Here is a 15,199-nt window from a genome sequence, read left to right on the forward strand (position 1 = left end):
AATAGCAGACTGGGTTTGATTGTCTGTTCATGAGAGGTAACGAAATGTACTTTTTAGCTCGACTATTCGAAGAATAAGTAGAGCTATCCTACTCACCACGGCGTCGGTGTCGGCATCACACCTTGGTTAAGTTTTTCGTACCAGTCCACTTGTTGACAAAATCTTTTGAGATAAAGCTTCGAAACTTTCAACACTTGTTTAGCATCACCATGGCCAGATGTAGGCAAGAGCACATAACTCTATCAAGGATTTTGGCTGAATTATGGCCCCTTTTGACTTAGAAATCATGGTTAAGTTTTTTGTGCCAGTTCATATTTTGGCAAAGTCTTTTGAGATAAAGCTTTGAAACTTTCAACACTTGTTAAGCATCACTGTGTCTAGTTATAGGCAAGAGTACATAACTCCATCAAGGAGTTTGGCTGAATTATGGCCCCTTTTGACTTAGAAATCTTGGTTAAGTTTTTCGTACCAGTTCATATTTTGACAAAGTCTTTTGAGATAAAGCTTTGAAACTTTCAACATTTGTTTACCATCACCATGTCCAGTTATAGGCAGGAGCACATAACTCTATCAAGAATTTTGGCTGAATTATGGCCCTTTTTGACTTAGAAGTCTTGGTTAAGTTCTTCGTACCAGTTCATATTTTGGCAAAATCTTTTGAAATAAAGCTTTGAAACTTTCAACACTTGTTTACCATCACCATGACCAGTTATAGGCAAATGTACATAACTCCATCAAGGATTTTAGCTGAATTATGGCCCCTTTTTACTTAGAAATCTTGGTTAAGTTTTTCGTACCAGTTCATATTTTGTGTTAAGTGTTTGACATGTGGCTTTGAAACTTTTATCACTTATTCAGTATAATAGTCTATATCTGTTGGAAAGAGTACATAACTCTATCATCTATTTTGGCTGAATTACGGCCCTTTTTGGACTTGGAAATCTGTTCTGTTTTCATACCAGTCCATGTTTTGTCAAAACTATTTGACATGTAGCTTTTAAACTTTGAACACTTGTTTATCATTATGATTTCCATCTGTAGGCAAGAGTACTTAACTCTGACAACTATTTTGGCTGAATTATGGCCCTTTTTGGACTTTGAAATTGGTTCACACATTGCCATTTACTGCAAGACTTATCGAAATCCACAAATACTGGAACACTGTCTAATCAGTTTTTAGCTTGACTATTCGAAGAATAGTCTAGCTATTTTACTCACCCTGGCGTCGGTGTCGGCGTCGGCGTCAACGTCGGCGTCACACCTTGGTTAAGTTTTTTAATGCAAGTACATACAGCTATCAATTAAAGGCATATAGCTTTGAAACTTGTTTATTCTTTTTCTAGGTCAATTACCAACCTCACTGGGTCAAGTTCCATAACTCTAACATGTATTTTGAGCAAATTATGCCCCCTTTTGGACTTAGAAAATTCTGGTTAAAGTTTTACATGCAAGTTACTATCTCCAAAACTAATGCAGATATTGAAATGAAACTTCACATGTGCCTTCAGGGTTATAAAACTAGTTGATAGCACCAAGTCCCATAACTCTGACTTTCATTTTGGCCAAATTATGCCCCCTTTTGGACTTAGAAAATTTTTGGTTAAAGTTTTGCGTGCACGTACATACAGCTATTACTAAAAGGCATATAGATTTGAAACTTATGTTTTCTTTTTCTAGATCAATAACCTACCTCACAGGGTCAAGTCCCATAACTCTGACATGTATTTTGGCCAAATTATGCCCCCTTTTGGACTTAGAAAATTCTGGTTAAAGTTTTGCGTGCAAGTACATACAGCTATTACTAAAAAACAAATAGATTTGAAACTTATTTTTTCTTTTTCTAGATCAATTACCTACCTCACTGGGTCAAGTCCAATAACTCTGACATGTATTTTGGGTAAACTATGCCCCCTTTTGGACTTAGAAAATCCTGGTTAAAGTTTTGCGTGCAAGTACATACAGCTATTTCCAAAAGGTATATAGCTTTGAAACTTATTTATTCTTTTTCTAGGTCAGTTACCAACCTCACTGGGTCAAGTTCCAAAACTCTTAACATGTATTTTGAGCAAATTATGCCCCCTTTTGGACTTAGAAATTCTGGTTAAAGTTTTACATGCAAGTTACTATCTCCAAAACTAATGCAGATATGGAATTGAAACTTAACATGTTTCTTCGGGGTTATAAAACTAGTTGATAGCATCAAGTCCCATAACTCTCATATGCATTTTGGTCAAATTATGTCCCGTTTCGAACTTAAAACTCTTTTGTTATTTAACATTTTGGATATTAATTTCCTGCTTCTGTGACAATATTTCGAATAGTCGAGCTTGGCTGTCTTACGGACAGCTCTTGTTTTATTTTGTCTGAATATCTATGTTAATATTTTGGCCCCCATTCTTCAATCAATTCTTCGAATAGTCGAGCGCGCTGTCATTAGACAGCTCTTGTTTGCATTGGGATTGCCTCCTTTAATGGGTGGTAGCTTTATAGGGAAAAAAAGCCCTTCTTAAAGAGGCATTAAAATATAATGGACACTATTGTCAAAAGTACAGAAAATACAGCAACATTGAATGCAAGTACAGGAAGACTACAGCCACCATGAGTTTCCGACATAATTCTGCATTTTTAGCTTGACTATTTGAAGAATAATCCAAGCTATTCTACTCACCCTGGCATTGGCGCTGCATCACACCTTGGTTAAAGTTTTGCATGCAAGTACATATAGCTATCACATGTGTCTTCAGGGTTATAAAAATAGGTGATAGCATCAAAGCCCATAGCTCTGACATGCATTTTGGGCAAATTATGCACCCTTTTTCACTTAGAAAATCCTGGTTAAAGTTTTGCTTGCAAGTTACTATCTCCAAAACTAATGCAGATACTGGATTGAAACGCTTTAGATATTTTAACAGGGTAATATTCCTGCTTCTGGGACAACAATTATTCAACAACTATCCTGGAATAGTTGAGCATTGGCTGTCAATTTGCAGTGACCTTGACTTTGATAATTTGACTGATTTTCTGCGCTTTTAAAGCAGCAGTAGTGACAACTGTGCAGTAGACAGAACTTCATGTGCAAATTATGATGAAGTAGGCCTGAGGTTTACTTGTTGTGTTGTGATATTAAAGCAAGGAGAAAAATTCAGTTGGAGTATGAATGTTGTAAGAATGTAGCATCTAGAAAATGAAACCATATAGCAGTACATTATATATGGATGTGTAAATTACTGACATTTATATAAAAATCAGAGCCAAAGTAAGACAGTTAGACAACAAGGTCTTAACAACTACATAATGAAACAAAGGATTTTTCCTAAGGATTTGGAAATGGAGCTGGGGCCTTTACAGTTGGGAAAAATCATAAAATGTCCAAATTGAGAATTGTTAAAAAAAAGTAATATTTTACATTTAAATGTTACATTTAAGAAAAATTTGGTCATGAATGCAGTAAGGTTGCATATTGGCATGTGTTTCAAATGTTTAAGGTTTCAAGTACAGTATCACCTGAAAAAGTAAGAGAAATAACTTTAGGAATTTTAGCTTTGAAATCGGGAAAATAACATACTATCTGCCATTGGGATTGGGGCCGAATATCAGCTTCAAATTGGCCTGGAAAAAAAAAGGAACACATTAGGGCAACTTTTGACCAGTCTATGGGAAAAATATCATTGGTGAGTATTTAAAATGGTTAAAAAATCTTTTAAGCCTCACCATGTTCCAAAGCTACTGCACCATGTAAAGAAAAATTACTTCTGCCAGGTCAGTCCCTAACATGTGTAATGGTATCAGCAGTCATGAGATGTGTGTTCAGGAAATGCACTTGAGTGGGGTATAAAACTTAAAACCAAACATCAATTTAATATGATATACCTAGACTAATTCAAATATTTTAAAATGTCAATTTTTATCTGACAAAGAAATAATATGAGTAGAATTTTTATGTAAAATGCTAGTACAATCAAGTACACAGGTTGTCCTGCAACAAACAAGTCTCCCCGTTGTCATTTCTATGTCCAAATTTAAACACTTGATCCTCACCTTTTACGATGCTCATTGTCACATTTCTTCTTGTAAGAATGTTTTGGTCAATATTTGCTGAATTTGCATCTACGTGATCAAAACAGTGGCAAGTTTGAAAGGAGATAATTACCTGTAAGAAGTGTTGTTATTATATCTTATGTTCAGGATTGTTTTTGCTAATGGTATTGCTAAAGATAAATAAACATATCTTCCTTGTTCTTAATTATGTCTCTCCCCACTTGTTTTTGCCCTGTCCATCTGTCCGTCACACTTCATTTCCGATCAATAACTGGAGAACCATTTGACCTAGAACCTTCAAACTTCCTAGGGTAATAGGACTTACAAAGTAGATGTCCCCTAGTGGTTTTGGGGTCACTCCAGCAAAGGTCAAGGTCACAGGGGGCTGAACATAGAAAACTCTTTCCAATCAATAACTTGAGAACCACTTGACCCAGAATGTTAAAACTTAATAGGATGATTGGACATGCAGCGTAGATGACCCCTATTGATTTTGGGTCACTCTGTTAAAGGTCAAGGTCACAGGGACCTGAACATAGAAATCCATTTCCGATCAATAGGACTGTCATCGATAGAAACGATATCGATGTATCAACGATATTTTTTGGTCGATCGATTATCGATTCCCATTTTTAAAAATCGATATTTTACACAGAGAAAATAAAACTATCCAGATAAACACTCAGACCCTCTAAAACAACTTTTCTGCCTGCAAAAATGTGCCCTAAGTAACGGAAGTTGTCAATAAAGGTCATGTCTAAACTTGTACCGTAGCAGTCTTTTCCAACTAGTCGGCACTACCTGTACTGGGAAATACATAAATACAAATAAAACACATTAAAAGCATGCAATTAAACTAAAAATAACATTATCAAGAAGGTATATAGCATGTACATGAACAAATAGGTTGTTACACTAACTTAATAATCGATATATCGATGTATCGTCGATATCTGTCTTCTGATATATCAGTATCGTCGATATGACAAAGACCCAATCAATGACAGCCCTACCGATCAATAACTTGAGAACCATTTGACCCAGAATGTTGAAACTTCATAGGATAATTGAACATGCAGAGTAGCTGACCCCTATTAATTTTGGGTCACTCTGTTAAAGGTCAAGGTCACAGTGGACAGAACATGGAAATCCATTTCTGGTCAATAACTTGAGAACCATCTGACCTAGAACCTTCAAACTTCATAGCGTGATAGGACTTACAGAGTAGATGACCCCTATTGTTTGTGGGTCACTCCATCGCAAGTCAAGGCCACAGAGGGCTGAACATAAAAAACTCTTTCTAATCAAACATAAAAAACTCTTTCTAATCAATAACTTGAGAACCACTTGACCCAGAATGTTGAAACTTATTAGGATGATTGGACATGCAGAGTAGATGACCACTTCTGATTGTGAGGTCACTCAGTCAGAGGTCAAGGTCATAGGGGCCTGAACATGGAAAACCGTTTCCAATTCATAACTTGAGAACCACTATGCCCAAAATGTTGAAACTTAGTGGGATGATTGGACATGCCAAGTAGATGATCCCTATTGCAGTCAACCATCAGTGTCTCTTTGACTTTTGCTCCTGTCCCCTATTGACTTCTTGCCTATATGACTATGCACTGGGGGAGACATGCGCTTTTCTACAAAAGCATCTTCTAGTTAGTTTCTGTAGCAGACAACAACTCAAACATGAAATAAAGATAGCAATGCGGTTATGTGGCCCAATGAGCTGGCTGGGTTATATATGAATAAATGTACAGAAAATGCTAGTCACACTTGGAAGTTATTTTTTTATCCCAGCAATTTTAGTGCTTATTTTTAAGAGGTAACTGTGTTTTGGCTCTATCAAAGAAACCCATCCCATTTCAAGAGATTGAGCTTTTGGCTTTTCTTCTTATTGAATTAGCTTACTTTTACTATAGAAGATGAAAGGACAGAAAAGGACAAATAGCAAGAATGAATAACTTTTTAAGAATATTAGAACTTGAAAATACATTTGAATATTTGTTAGAATGTTCGAATATTCAATCCCATCCTTAGTTTTAGTGTTAATAAAGGTCAGTAACAGCTTACTCCTGATTGGTTGCCTACATGACAAATCTGCAACTGGTAGTCTATAAAAGTGCAGTTTTTTGGCCTAAAAACTTAAAAAATAAATTTAGACTAACAACAATGCAGAAATATTGCAGAGATAACTAACATGAAGAATCTTAAATGCAGTGATGTCCAAAAGACACTTGGGACAGGAGGGCCGAGGGTTGTCTTGACTTATCTACACAGATCTGTACAAATAACCATAATTATGGTTTTACCAGTGGCGACTTTCACACACTCCAATTTCATTTTGAGGAAAATAGAACGATATGTTTTCTTTTACTGATAATACATTATTTAAAGAAGTATTAAAGAATTTAATTTGCATTCCTGTTAATTTCAGATGCAGTGTCAGGGTAGACGCACACCAAGTATGAAAGCTAGTTATGTTGCAATGACTAAAGGTAGTAGTACAGATTTAACTAAAGACTTTATCAAGCAAGAGTATACCTCATATTCTCAGCCATCAACACCTGCCGTTACCACTGATGGGGGAAGATCACAGAGACAGAAAAAGTAATTTTTGTAGAATTTTCACAAAATCTTTGTTCCTTTTTAAGTTTATACAGATTTTTTTAGCTTGGAAGCTGTATTGAAAAAAAAAAAAAACAGTTCAGAATACTACATTTATTTACACCTTTACAGATATCATAAACTTATTTTACTGTCTGTAAAAACATCTTTGGTACTTTACTTACATTAATTATGTCTCCCTACGGAAGGTCGGTGGTTCTACCCAGGTGCCCGCTCATGATGAAATAGTGCACGGAGGGGCACCTGGGGTCTTCCTCCACCATTAAAGCTGGAAAGTCGCCATATGACCTAAAATTGTGTCGGTGCGACGTTAAACCCAACAAAATAAATAAAATAAATTATGTCTCCCACACCACTGTGGTGGGAGACATATTGATTTACTCCTGTCAGTCCGTCCGTCTGTCACAAATCTTGTCCGCACTCTAAGTCGAAGATTTCTCATTCGATCTTCACCAAACTCGAACAAAATGTGTTTGCCAATAAGTCCTCGGCCAGGTTCGATAACTAGCCAAATCGGCTTAGGTACTTTGGAATTGTGGCCCCTGAATTACCAAAAAATACTGATGCCAGTGATACAGGTCTTGGTGCATGGTTGACTCAGATACATAATGGAAATCTAGATGATTAGGCAGTTGTGGGAGACATGCGCTTTTCTCAAAAGCAATTCTAGTTTAAATTTCATTTTCATTGTGAAGTTAAAATTACAACTAGGTCAGTAGGTCCTATAAATGCCCATCCATTCTGCTGAAAAGGTAGAGTGCAAGAGTCAGAATAGAAAGGTCAAAACTTCATTTCTATGGCGAGTGGTGAGGTGAATATTCTTTGTGACAATTTGACAGAAGACAGTATGTGGGTAGTCATTCCTTGCTGACCTCTGATTCTTGTAGGGAAGTTGTCAGTTATTTGCAGAGAACAAGTTGTACTCAGTAGTGAATAATCAAGGCCTGTGATGCCTTTTCTTAACTGAAATACTGTTGAAACACAGCATTTAACCTGAATCAAACAAACATGACATTATATGAATTGCCGAACTAACTCTTCACTTCAACATTGTAGACAAACCTCAAAGGCAGCAGCTTTACTGCAAGCTCAGCAAGCGCAGGAGCAGGCCCAGCGGCAGAAACAGCAGGCGGTAATGTCTGCACTGTCACAGCAACTTACTGGCGGTGTCGATGTAACTACAACTCCAGAACCAAGCAATGAATTACAAATTGTCGACGAACATGGCGAACCAGTTAATTGGCAGGATGATCCAAACGAGCCGAGATATTGTCTGTGTAATCAGGTCTCGTACGGAGAAATGGTTGGATGTGATAATGATGATGTAAGTTCGTGGTCAATCTTTAGATTGAATTTCTTCAGCTAAACTGTACAATAGTTTAGGCCAGCCTTAAACATTGTCTTTGTTTCCATGGCACAACCCATTCACTGGAAGGTTGGTCTGGTAACAAAAACTTTTAAAAATTTAAAATGCTTTATTAGCTCGACTATTCGAAGAATAGTCTAGCTATTCTACTCACCCTGGCGTTGGCGCCACACCTTGGTTACAGTTTTGCATGCAAGTACATATGGCTATCATTTAAAGGCATATAGCTTTGAAACTTATTTTTCTTTTTCTAGGTCAATTACCAACCTCACTGGGTCAAGTCCCATAACTCTGACATGTATTTTGAGCAAATAATGCCCCCTTTTGGACTAAGAAAATCCTGGTTAAAGTTTTACATGCAAGTTCCTACCTCCAAAACTAATGCAGATATTGAATTGAAACTTCACATATGTCTTCGGGGTTATAAAACTAGTTGATAGCATCAAGTCCCATAACTGTGACCTGCATTTTGGCTAAATTATGCCCCCTTTTGGACTTAAAACTTCTGGTTAAAGTTCTGCATGCAAGTTTCTATCTCCAAAACTAATGCAGATACTGGATTGAAACTCTATAGATATTTTAACATTTAGGATAATGTTTTCCTGCTTCTGGGACAATAATTTGAATAGTCGAGCATTGGCTGTCTTATGGACAGCTCTTGTTAAAACTAGTTATAATATGTAACAAAACTAAGAACTACAAAATATATATAGATTTGTGTGCCCTTCAGGTGCTGGTACATCAGTCTGTGCCTGCATGCATCCTAAAGTTTTTTATATATTTAAAAGAAATTAAATCACACTATACTCAAATCTGAGAGAACCAGCACACCATGGCATAGCCCAATTGTACATAACTTGTATATATCTTGACATTAAATATCTTTCAAAATATAGTCCCCTCATTCACAGAGCAACATGTTCAGTGGGATATATATTAAATTAAGTGAATTTGTTTGTGAACTACTAAAATGAAAAGTGAAACTAAATGTATATATTTTTGTTTCAGTGTCCCATAGAATGGTTTCACTATGGTTGTGTTGGACTATCCCAGGCACCAAAAGGCAAATGGTATTGCCCACAATGCACTGCAGCAATGAAGAGACGAGGTCGGAGATAGCACAGTGCTGGATAAATATAGAACTGGAAGTTGCGTTTGCAAGTGATTGCATGGGGGAATAATATGCTTTAAAATCAAAGTGAAATCAGTGCGATTTATTTCATAATAAATATTTAAGAAACACCTGTTTTTGTTGGTTTCTATAAAACAAAATGAAATTCTCACCCATTATGAATATATACTTTTTCATTGCCATCCTTTCTATATATAAAACAAAATAGAGTTCACCCATTTTTAGCTCACCTGTCACAAAGTGACAAGGTGAGCTTTTGTGATCGTGCGGTGTCCGTCGTCCGTCGTCCGTCCGTGCGTCAGTGCGTCCGTGCGTCCGTAAACTTTTGCTTGTGACCACTCTAGAGGTCACATTTTTCATGGGATCTTTATGAAAGTTGGTCAGAATGTTCATCTTGATGATTTCTAGGTCAAGTTCGAAACTGGGTCACGTGCCCTCAAAAACTAGGTCAGTAGGTCTAAAAATAGAAAAACCTTGTGACCTCTCTAGAGGCCATATATTTCACAAGATCTTCATGAAAATTGGTCAGAATGTTCACCTTGATGATTTCTAGGTCAAGTTCGAAACTTGGTCACGTGTCTTCAAAAACTAGGTCAGTAGGTCTAAAAATAGAAAAACCTTGTGACCTCTCTAAAGGCCATATTTTTCATGGGATCTGTATGAAAGTTGGTCTGAATGTTGATCTTGATGATATCTAAGTCAAGTTCGAAACTGGGTCACGTGCGATCAAAAACTAGGTCAGTAGGTCTAAAAATAGAAAAACATTGTGATCTCTCTAGAGGCCATATATTTCATGAGATCTTCATGAAAATTGGTCAGAATGTTTATCTTGATGATATCTAAGTCAAGTTCGAAAGTGCGTCACGTGCCTTCAAAAACTAGGTCAGTAGGTCAAATAATAGAAAAACCTTGTGACCTCTCTAGAGGCCATATTTTTCATGGGATCTGTATGAAAGTTGGTCTGAATGTTCATCTTGATGATATCTAGGTCAGGTTCGAAAGTGGGTCACGTGCCTTCAAAAACTAGGTCAGTAGGTCAAATAATAGAAAAACCTTGTGACCTATCTAAAGGCCATATTTTTCATGGGATCAGTATGAAAATTGGTCAGAATGTTCATCTTAATGATATCTAGGTCAGGTTCGAATCTGGGTCAACTGTGATCAAAAACTAGGTCAGCAGGTCTAAAAATAGAAAAACCTTGTGACCTCTCTAGAGGCCATACTTTTGAATGGATCTTCATGAAAATTGGTCAGAATGTTCACCTTGATGATATCTAGGTCAAGTTTGAAACTCGGTCACGTGCCTTAAAAAACTAGGTCAGTAGGTCAAATAATAAAAAAAAAATTGTGACCTCTGTAGAGGCCATGTTTTTCATGAGATCTTCATGAAAATTAGTGAGAATGTTCACCTTGATGATATCTAGGTAAAGTTCAAAACAGGGTCACGTACCTTCGAAAACTAGGTCAATAGGTCAAATAATAGAAAAACCTTGTTACCTCTCTAGAGACCATATTTTTCAATGGATCTTCATGAAAATTGGTCAGAATTTTTATCTTGATAATACCTTGGTCAAGTTCAAAACTAGGTCACTATGTCAAATAATAGAAAAAAACGACGTCATACTCAAAACTGGGTCATGTGGGAAGAGGTGAGCGATTCAGGACCATCATGGTCCTCTTGTTTAATTTATACTTTTTCATTGTCATCTGACATCTAAAGTAATCACAAGAATTCCACCGAGGTCTTAAAACGCTGCTGTTTAATTCACCTACCATATCGACTTTTTAGCTCACCTGTCTCAAAGTGACAAGGTGAGCTTTTGTGATCATGCAGCGTCTGTCCTTCGTCCGTGCATGCGTGCGTCCGTGCGTAAACTTTTGCTTGTGACCACTCTAGAGGACACAGTGTTCATGGGATCTTTATGAAAATTAGAATGTTCACCTTGATGATATCTAGGTCAAGTTCGAAACTGGGTCACGTGCGGTCAAAAACTAGGTCAGTAGGTCTAAAAATAGAAAAACCTTGTGACCTCTCTAGAGGCCATATTTTACATAAGATATTCATGAAAATTTGTCAGAATGTTCATCTTGATGATATCTAGGTCAAGTTCGAATCTGGGTCACGTCCGGTCCAAAACTAGGTCAGTAGGTCAAATAATAGAAAAACCTTGTGACTTCCGTAGAGGCCGTATTTTTCAAGGGATCTGCATGAAAATTGGTCAGAATGTTCATCTTGATGATATCTAGATTAAGTTCAAAACTGGGTCAACTGCGGTCAAAAACTAGGTCAGTAGGTCAAATAATAGAAAAACCTTGTGACCTCGCTAGAGGCCATATTTTTCACAAGATCTTCATGAAAATTAATCAGAATGTTCATCTGGATGATATCTAGGTCAAGTTCGAAGCTGGGTCACGTCCGGTCCAAAACTAGGTCAGTAGATCAAATAATAGAAAAACCTTGTGACCTCTGTAGAGGCCGTATTTTTCATGGGATCTGCATGAAAATTGGTCAGAATGTTCATCTTGATGATATCTAGGTCAAGTTCGAAACTGGTTTATGTGCGGTCCAAAACTAGGTCAGTAGGTCTAGAAATAGAAAAATCTTGTGACCTCTCTAGAGGCCATATTTTACATAAGATATTCATGAAAATTGGTCAGAATGTTCATCTTGATGATATCTAGGTCAAGTTCGAAACTGGGTCACTACCGGTCCAAAACTAGGTCAGTAGGTCAAATAATAGAAAAACCTTCTGACTTCTGTAGAGGCCGTATTTTTCATGGGATCTGCATGAAAATTGGTCAGAATGTTCATCTTGATGATATCTAGATTAAGTTCGAAACTGGGTCAACTGCAGTCAAAAACTAGGTCAGTAGGTCAAATAATAGAAAAACCTTTTGACCTCTCTAGAGGCCATATTTTTCACAAGATCTTCATGAAAATTGATCAGAATGTTCATCTGGATGATATCTAGGTCAGGTTTGAAACTGGGTCACGTCCAGTCCAAAACTAGGTCAGTAGGTCAAATAATAGAAAAACCTTGTGACCTCTGTAGACCCCGTATTTTTCATGGGATCTGCATGAAAATTGGTCAGAATGTTCATCTTGATGATATCTAGGTCAAGTTCGAAACTGGTTTATGTGCGGTCCAAAACTAGGTCAGTAGGTCTAAAAATAGAAAATCCTTGTGACCTCCCTAGAGGCCATATTTTTAGCTCACCTGTCACAAAGTCACAAGGTGAGCTTTTGTGATCGCGCGGTGTCCGTCGTCCGTCGTCCGTCAGTGCGTCCGTGCGTGCGTGCGTCCGTTAACTTTTGCTTGTGACCACTCTAGAGGTCACATTTTTCATGGGATCTTTATGAAAGTTGGTCAGAATGTTCATCTTGATGATATCTAGGTCAAGTTCGAAACTGGGTCACGTGCCATCAAAAACTAGGTCAGTAGGTCTAAAAATAGAAAAACCTTGTGACCTCTAGAGGCCATATATTTAACAAGATCTTCATGAAAATTGGTCAGAATGTTCACCTTGATGATATCTAGGTCAAGTTCGAAACTGGGTCACGTGCCTTCAAAAACTAGGTTAGTAGGTCTAAAAATAGAAAAACCTTGTGACCTCTCTAGAGGCCATATATTTCACAAGATCTTCATGAAAATTGGTCAGAATGTTCACCTTGATGATATCTAGGTCAAGTTTTAAACTGGGTCACGTGCCTTCAAAAACTAGGTCAGTAGGTCAAATAATAGAAAAACCTTGTGACCTCTCTGAAGGCCATATTTTTCATGGGATCTGTATGAAAATTGGTCTGAATGTTCATCAGGTCAGTTTCGAAACAGAGTCATGTGCGGTCAAAAACTAGGTCAGTAGGTCTAAAAATAGAAAAACCTTGTGACCTCTCTAGAGGCCATACTTGTGAATGGATCTCCATAAAAATTGGTCAGAATGTTCACCTTGATGATATCTAGGTCAGATTTGAAACTGGGTCACGTGCCTTAAAAAACTAGGTCAGTAGGTCAAATTATAAAAAAACCTTGTGACCTCTCTAGAGGCCATACTTTTCATGGGATCTGTATGAAAGTTGGTCTGAATGTTCATCTTGATGATATCTAGGTCAAGTTTGAAACTGGGTCAGCTGCGGACAAAAACTAGGTCAGTAGGTCTAAAATTATTAAAATCTTTTGACTTCTCTAGAGGCCATATTTTTCAATGGATACTCATGAAAATTGATCTGAATGTTCACCTTGATGATATCTAGGTCAGTTTTGAAACTTGGTCACGTGCGGTCAAAAACTAGGCCAGTAGGTATAAAAATAGAAAAACCTTGTGACCTCTCTAGAGGCCGTATTTTTCATGAGATCTTCATGAAAATTAGTGAGAATGTTCACCTTGATGATATCTAGGTAAAGTTCAAAACAGGGTCACGTACCTTCGAAAACTAGGTCAATAGGTCAAATAATAGAAGAACCTTGTGACCTCTCTAGAGACCATATTTTTCAATGAATCTTCACGAAAATTGGTCAGAATTTTTATCTTGATAATATCTAGGTCAAGTTCAAAACTGGGTCACATGAGCTCAAAAACTAGGTCACTATGTCAAATAATAGAAGAGATGTAAATGTTGCCGAACACAGACCCTCCGTGGTTCCGCCATGGACTCTCAAATTGCCAGATGTTGATATTCTATTAACAGAAAAAGTGAACAAATCTGATTTGCCGCAATTCGCAAATACAGAAACAAAAATCTATTTCGAAAAATATTCAGGTCATGTTCATATATATACAGATGGATCCAAATGTCCGAATTCAGGCAAGGTAGCTTCTGCTGTTGTAGTACCATCAATGAATTTCGAACAAATCGACAGGTTAACTAATAATACATCCATCTATACAGCAGAACTCCTTGCCATTAAAAATGCTATGTGCTGGATTTTGGCCAATAAACCAAGCAAAGTGGCCATCTTTTCGGATTCATTATCATCACTGACCTCACTGAAATCAAATAATAGTCAGTCGAGGCCAGAACTGTTGTCAGAAATAATTAATTTATATAATGAGGGCCTGAACGCAGGCCTAGAGGTTACCATAGTATGGTGTCCAGCACACATAGGTATATCTGGCAATGAGAGAGCTGACTTGGCGGCCAAGGCGGGACTGGTGTTTGACAGCGTAACTAAACATATTGACCTCTCACCCACTGAAGTATACTCCAGGATTCGAACCTATATTCTTGCCAAATGGCAAGCAACGGTTTCTATAGGCGAACCGAAAAATAAACACATTAAGACTTCAGTGGGGCTCAGCCGTCCAATGGTCTATTCGCAAGTTAAAAAGGTGGATAAGACCATAACACGGCTGAGACTGGGCACAAACCTGTTGCCCGGGAGTGTCGGGCAATATATCAAGAAGATTGAACCGGTTTGTGCCCAGTGTAGAGTGAAATATGATACTAAACATCTGTTACTGGACTGTGGTGAATTTGGCACCAATAGAGAAGCTTTAAAACAATCATTATCATTCTGTGACCTCAATTATACAATAAAAAACATACTAGATCCACCAAAAATTAATAGAGTAGCTGTCTTTAAAGCATTAGAAAAATTTATTCTAGACTGTAGATTAACTGATAAAATCTAAAATAAACATTATTAAGGTTTTCTGCTTCCCACATGTGTTTCTTTTCATTATTTAAATATCAAATACAAAATAGTGTAAGATTTATACTGGATTTTCATACTTGACAAAAGAAAGAAATGTAAAATACACAATATAACCAAAAGATCTGGTTATATAAAGCATTGCATTATTCTATAATAACTTTATAGAGTAAAATAATATTAATAGTACATGTATAAGAAATTTAAATAATAATGAGGTTTATACTTGACAACACCAGAGTGTAAAAAAAATTTGTCAGTATTGTCAGAAATAACTAATATTTCTATATAATCCCAAAGAGGGTTTTTTGAGGGAGTGCGGACTTGCCGTACATCCCCATTGTAATTAATTTAATGGAATAAGAAAAAATGAAAATT

General features: G+C 37.0%; 2 protein-coding genes across 2 annotated transcripts in view; both read left to right on the forward strand.

Moving 5' to 3' along the window:
• LOC123529151 (inhibitor of growth protein 3-like) overlaps window positions 1-9,280 on the forward strand; it is a 38,416-nt gene extending 29,136 nt beyond the window's left edge. The window contains exons 9-11 of the mRNA XM_045309372.2: window positions 6,482-6,654; window positions 7,729-7,996; window positions 9,047-9,280. Coding sequence (XP_045165307.1) covers window positions 6,482-6,654; window positions 7,729-7,996; window positions 9,047-9,157 — 552 coding nt within the window. The 3' untranslated portion in view covers window positions 9,158-9,280. The remainder of the gene's footprint in view (window positions 1-6,481; window positions 6,655-7,728; window positions 7,997-9,046) is intronic.
• A 4,477-nt stretch (window positions 9,281-13,757) lies between these two features.
• LOC128547753 (uncharacterized) lies at window positions 13,758-14,801 on the forward strand. The gene has a single exon (XM_053520892.1). The coding sequence runs from the start codon at window positions 13,758-13,760 to the stop codon at window positions 14,799-14,801; it is 1,044 nt and encodes a 347-aa protein (XP_053376867.1).
• The last annotated feature ends 398 nt before the right edge of the window (window positions 14,802-15,199 follow it).

This window comes from Mercenaria mercenaria, chromosome 13 (assembly GCF_021730395.1).
Source record: "Mercenaria mercenaria strain notata chromosome 13, MADL_Memer_1, whole genome shotgun sequence".
Taxonomy (NCBI): Eukaryota; Metazoa; Mollusca; class Bivalvia; order Venerida; family Veneridae; genus Mercenaria; species Mercenaria mercenaria.

What these genes read in the sequence shown, in the direction of transcription:
- LOC128547753 (XM_053520892.1), top strand. Translation starts at nt 13,758, where the DNA reads ATGTCAAATAATAGAAGAGATGTAAATGTTGCCGAACACAGACCCTCC.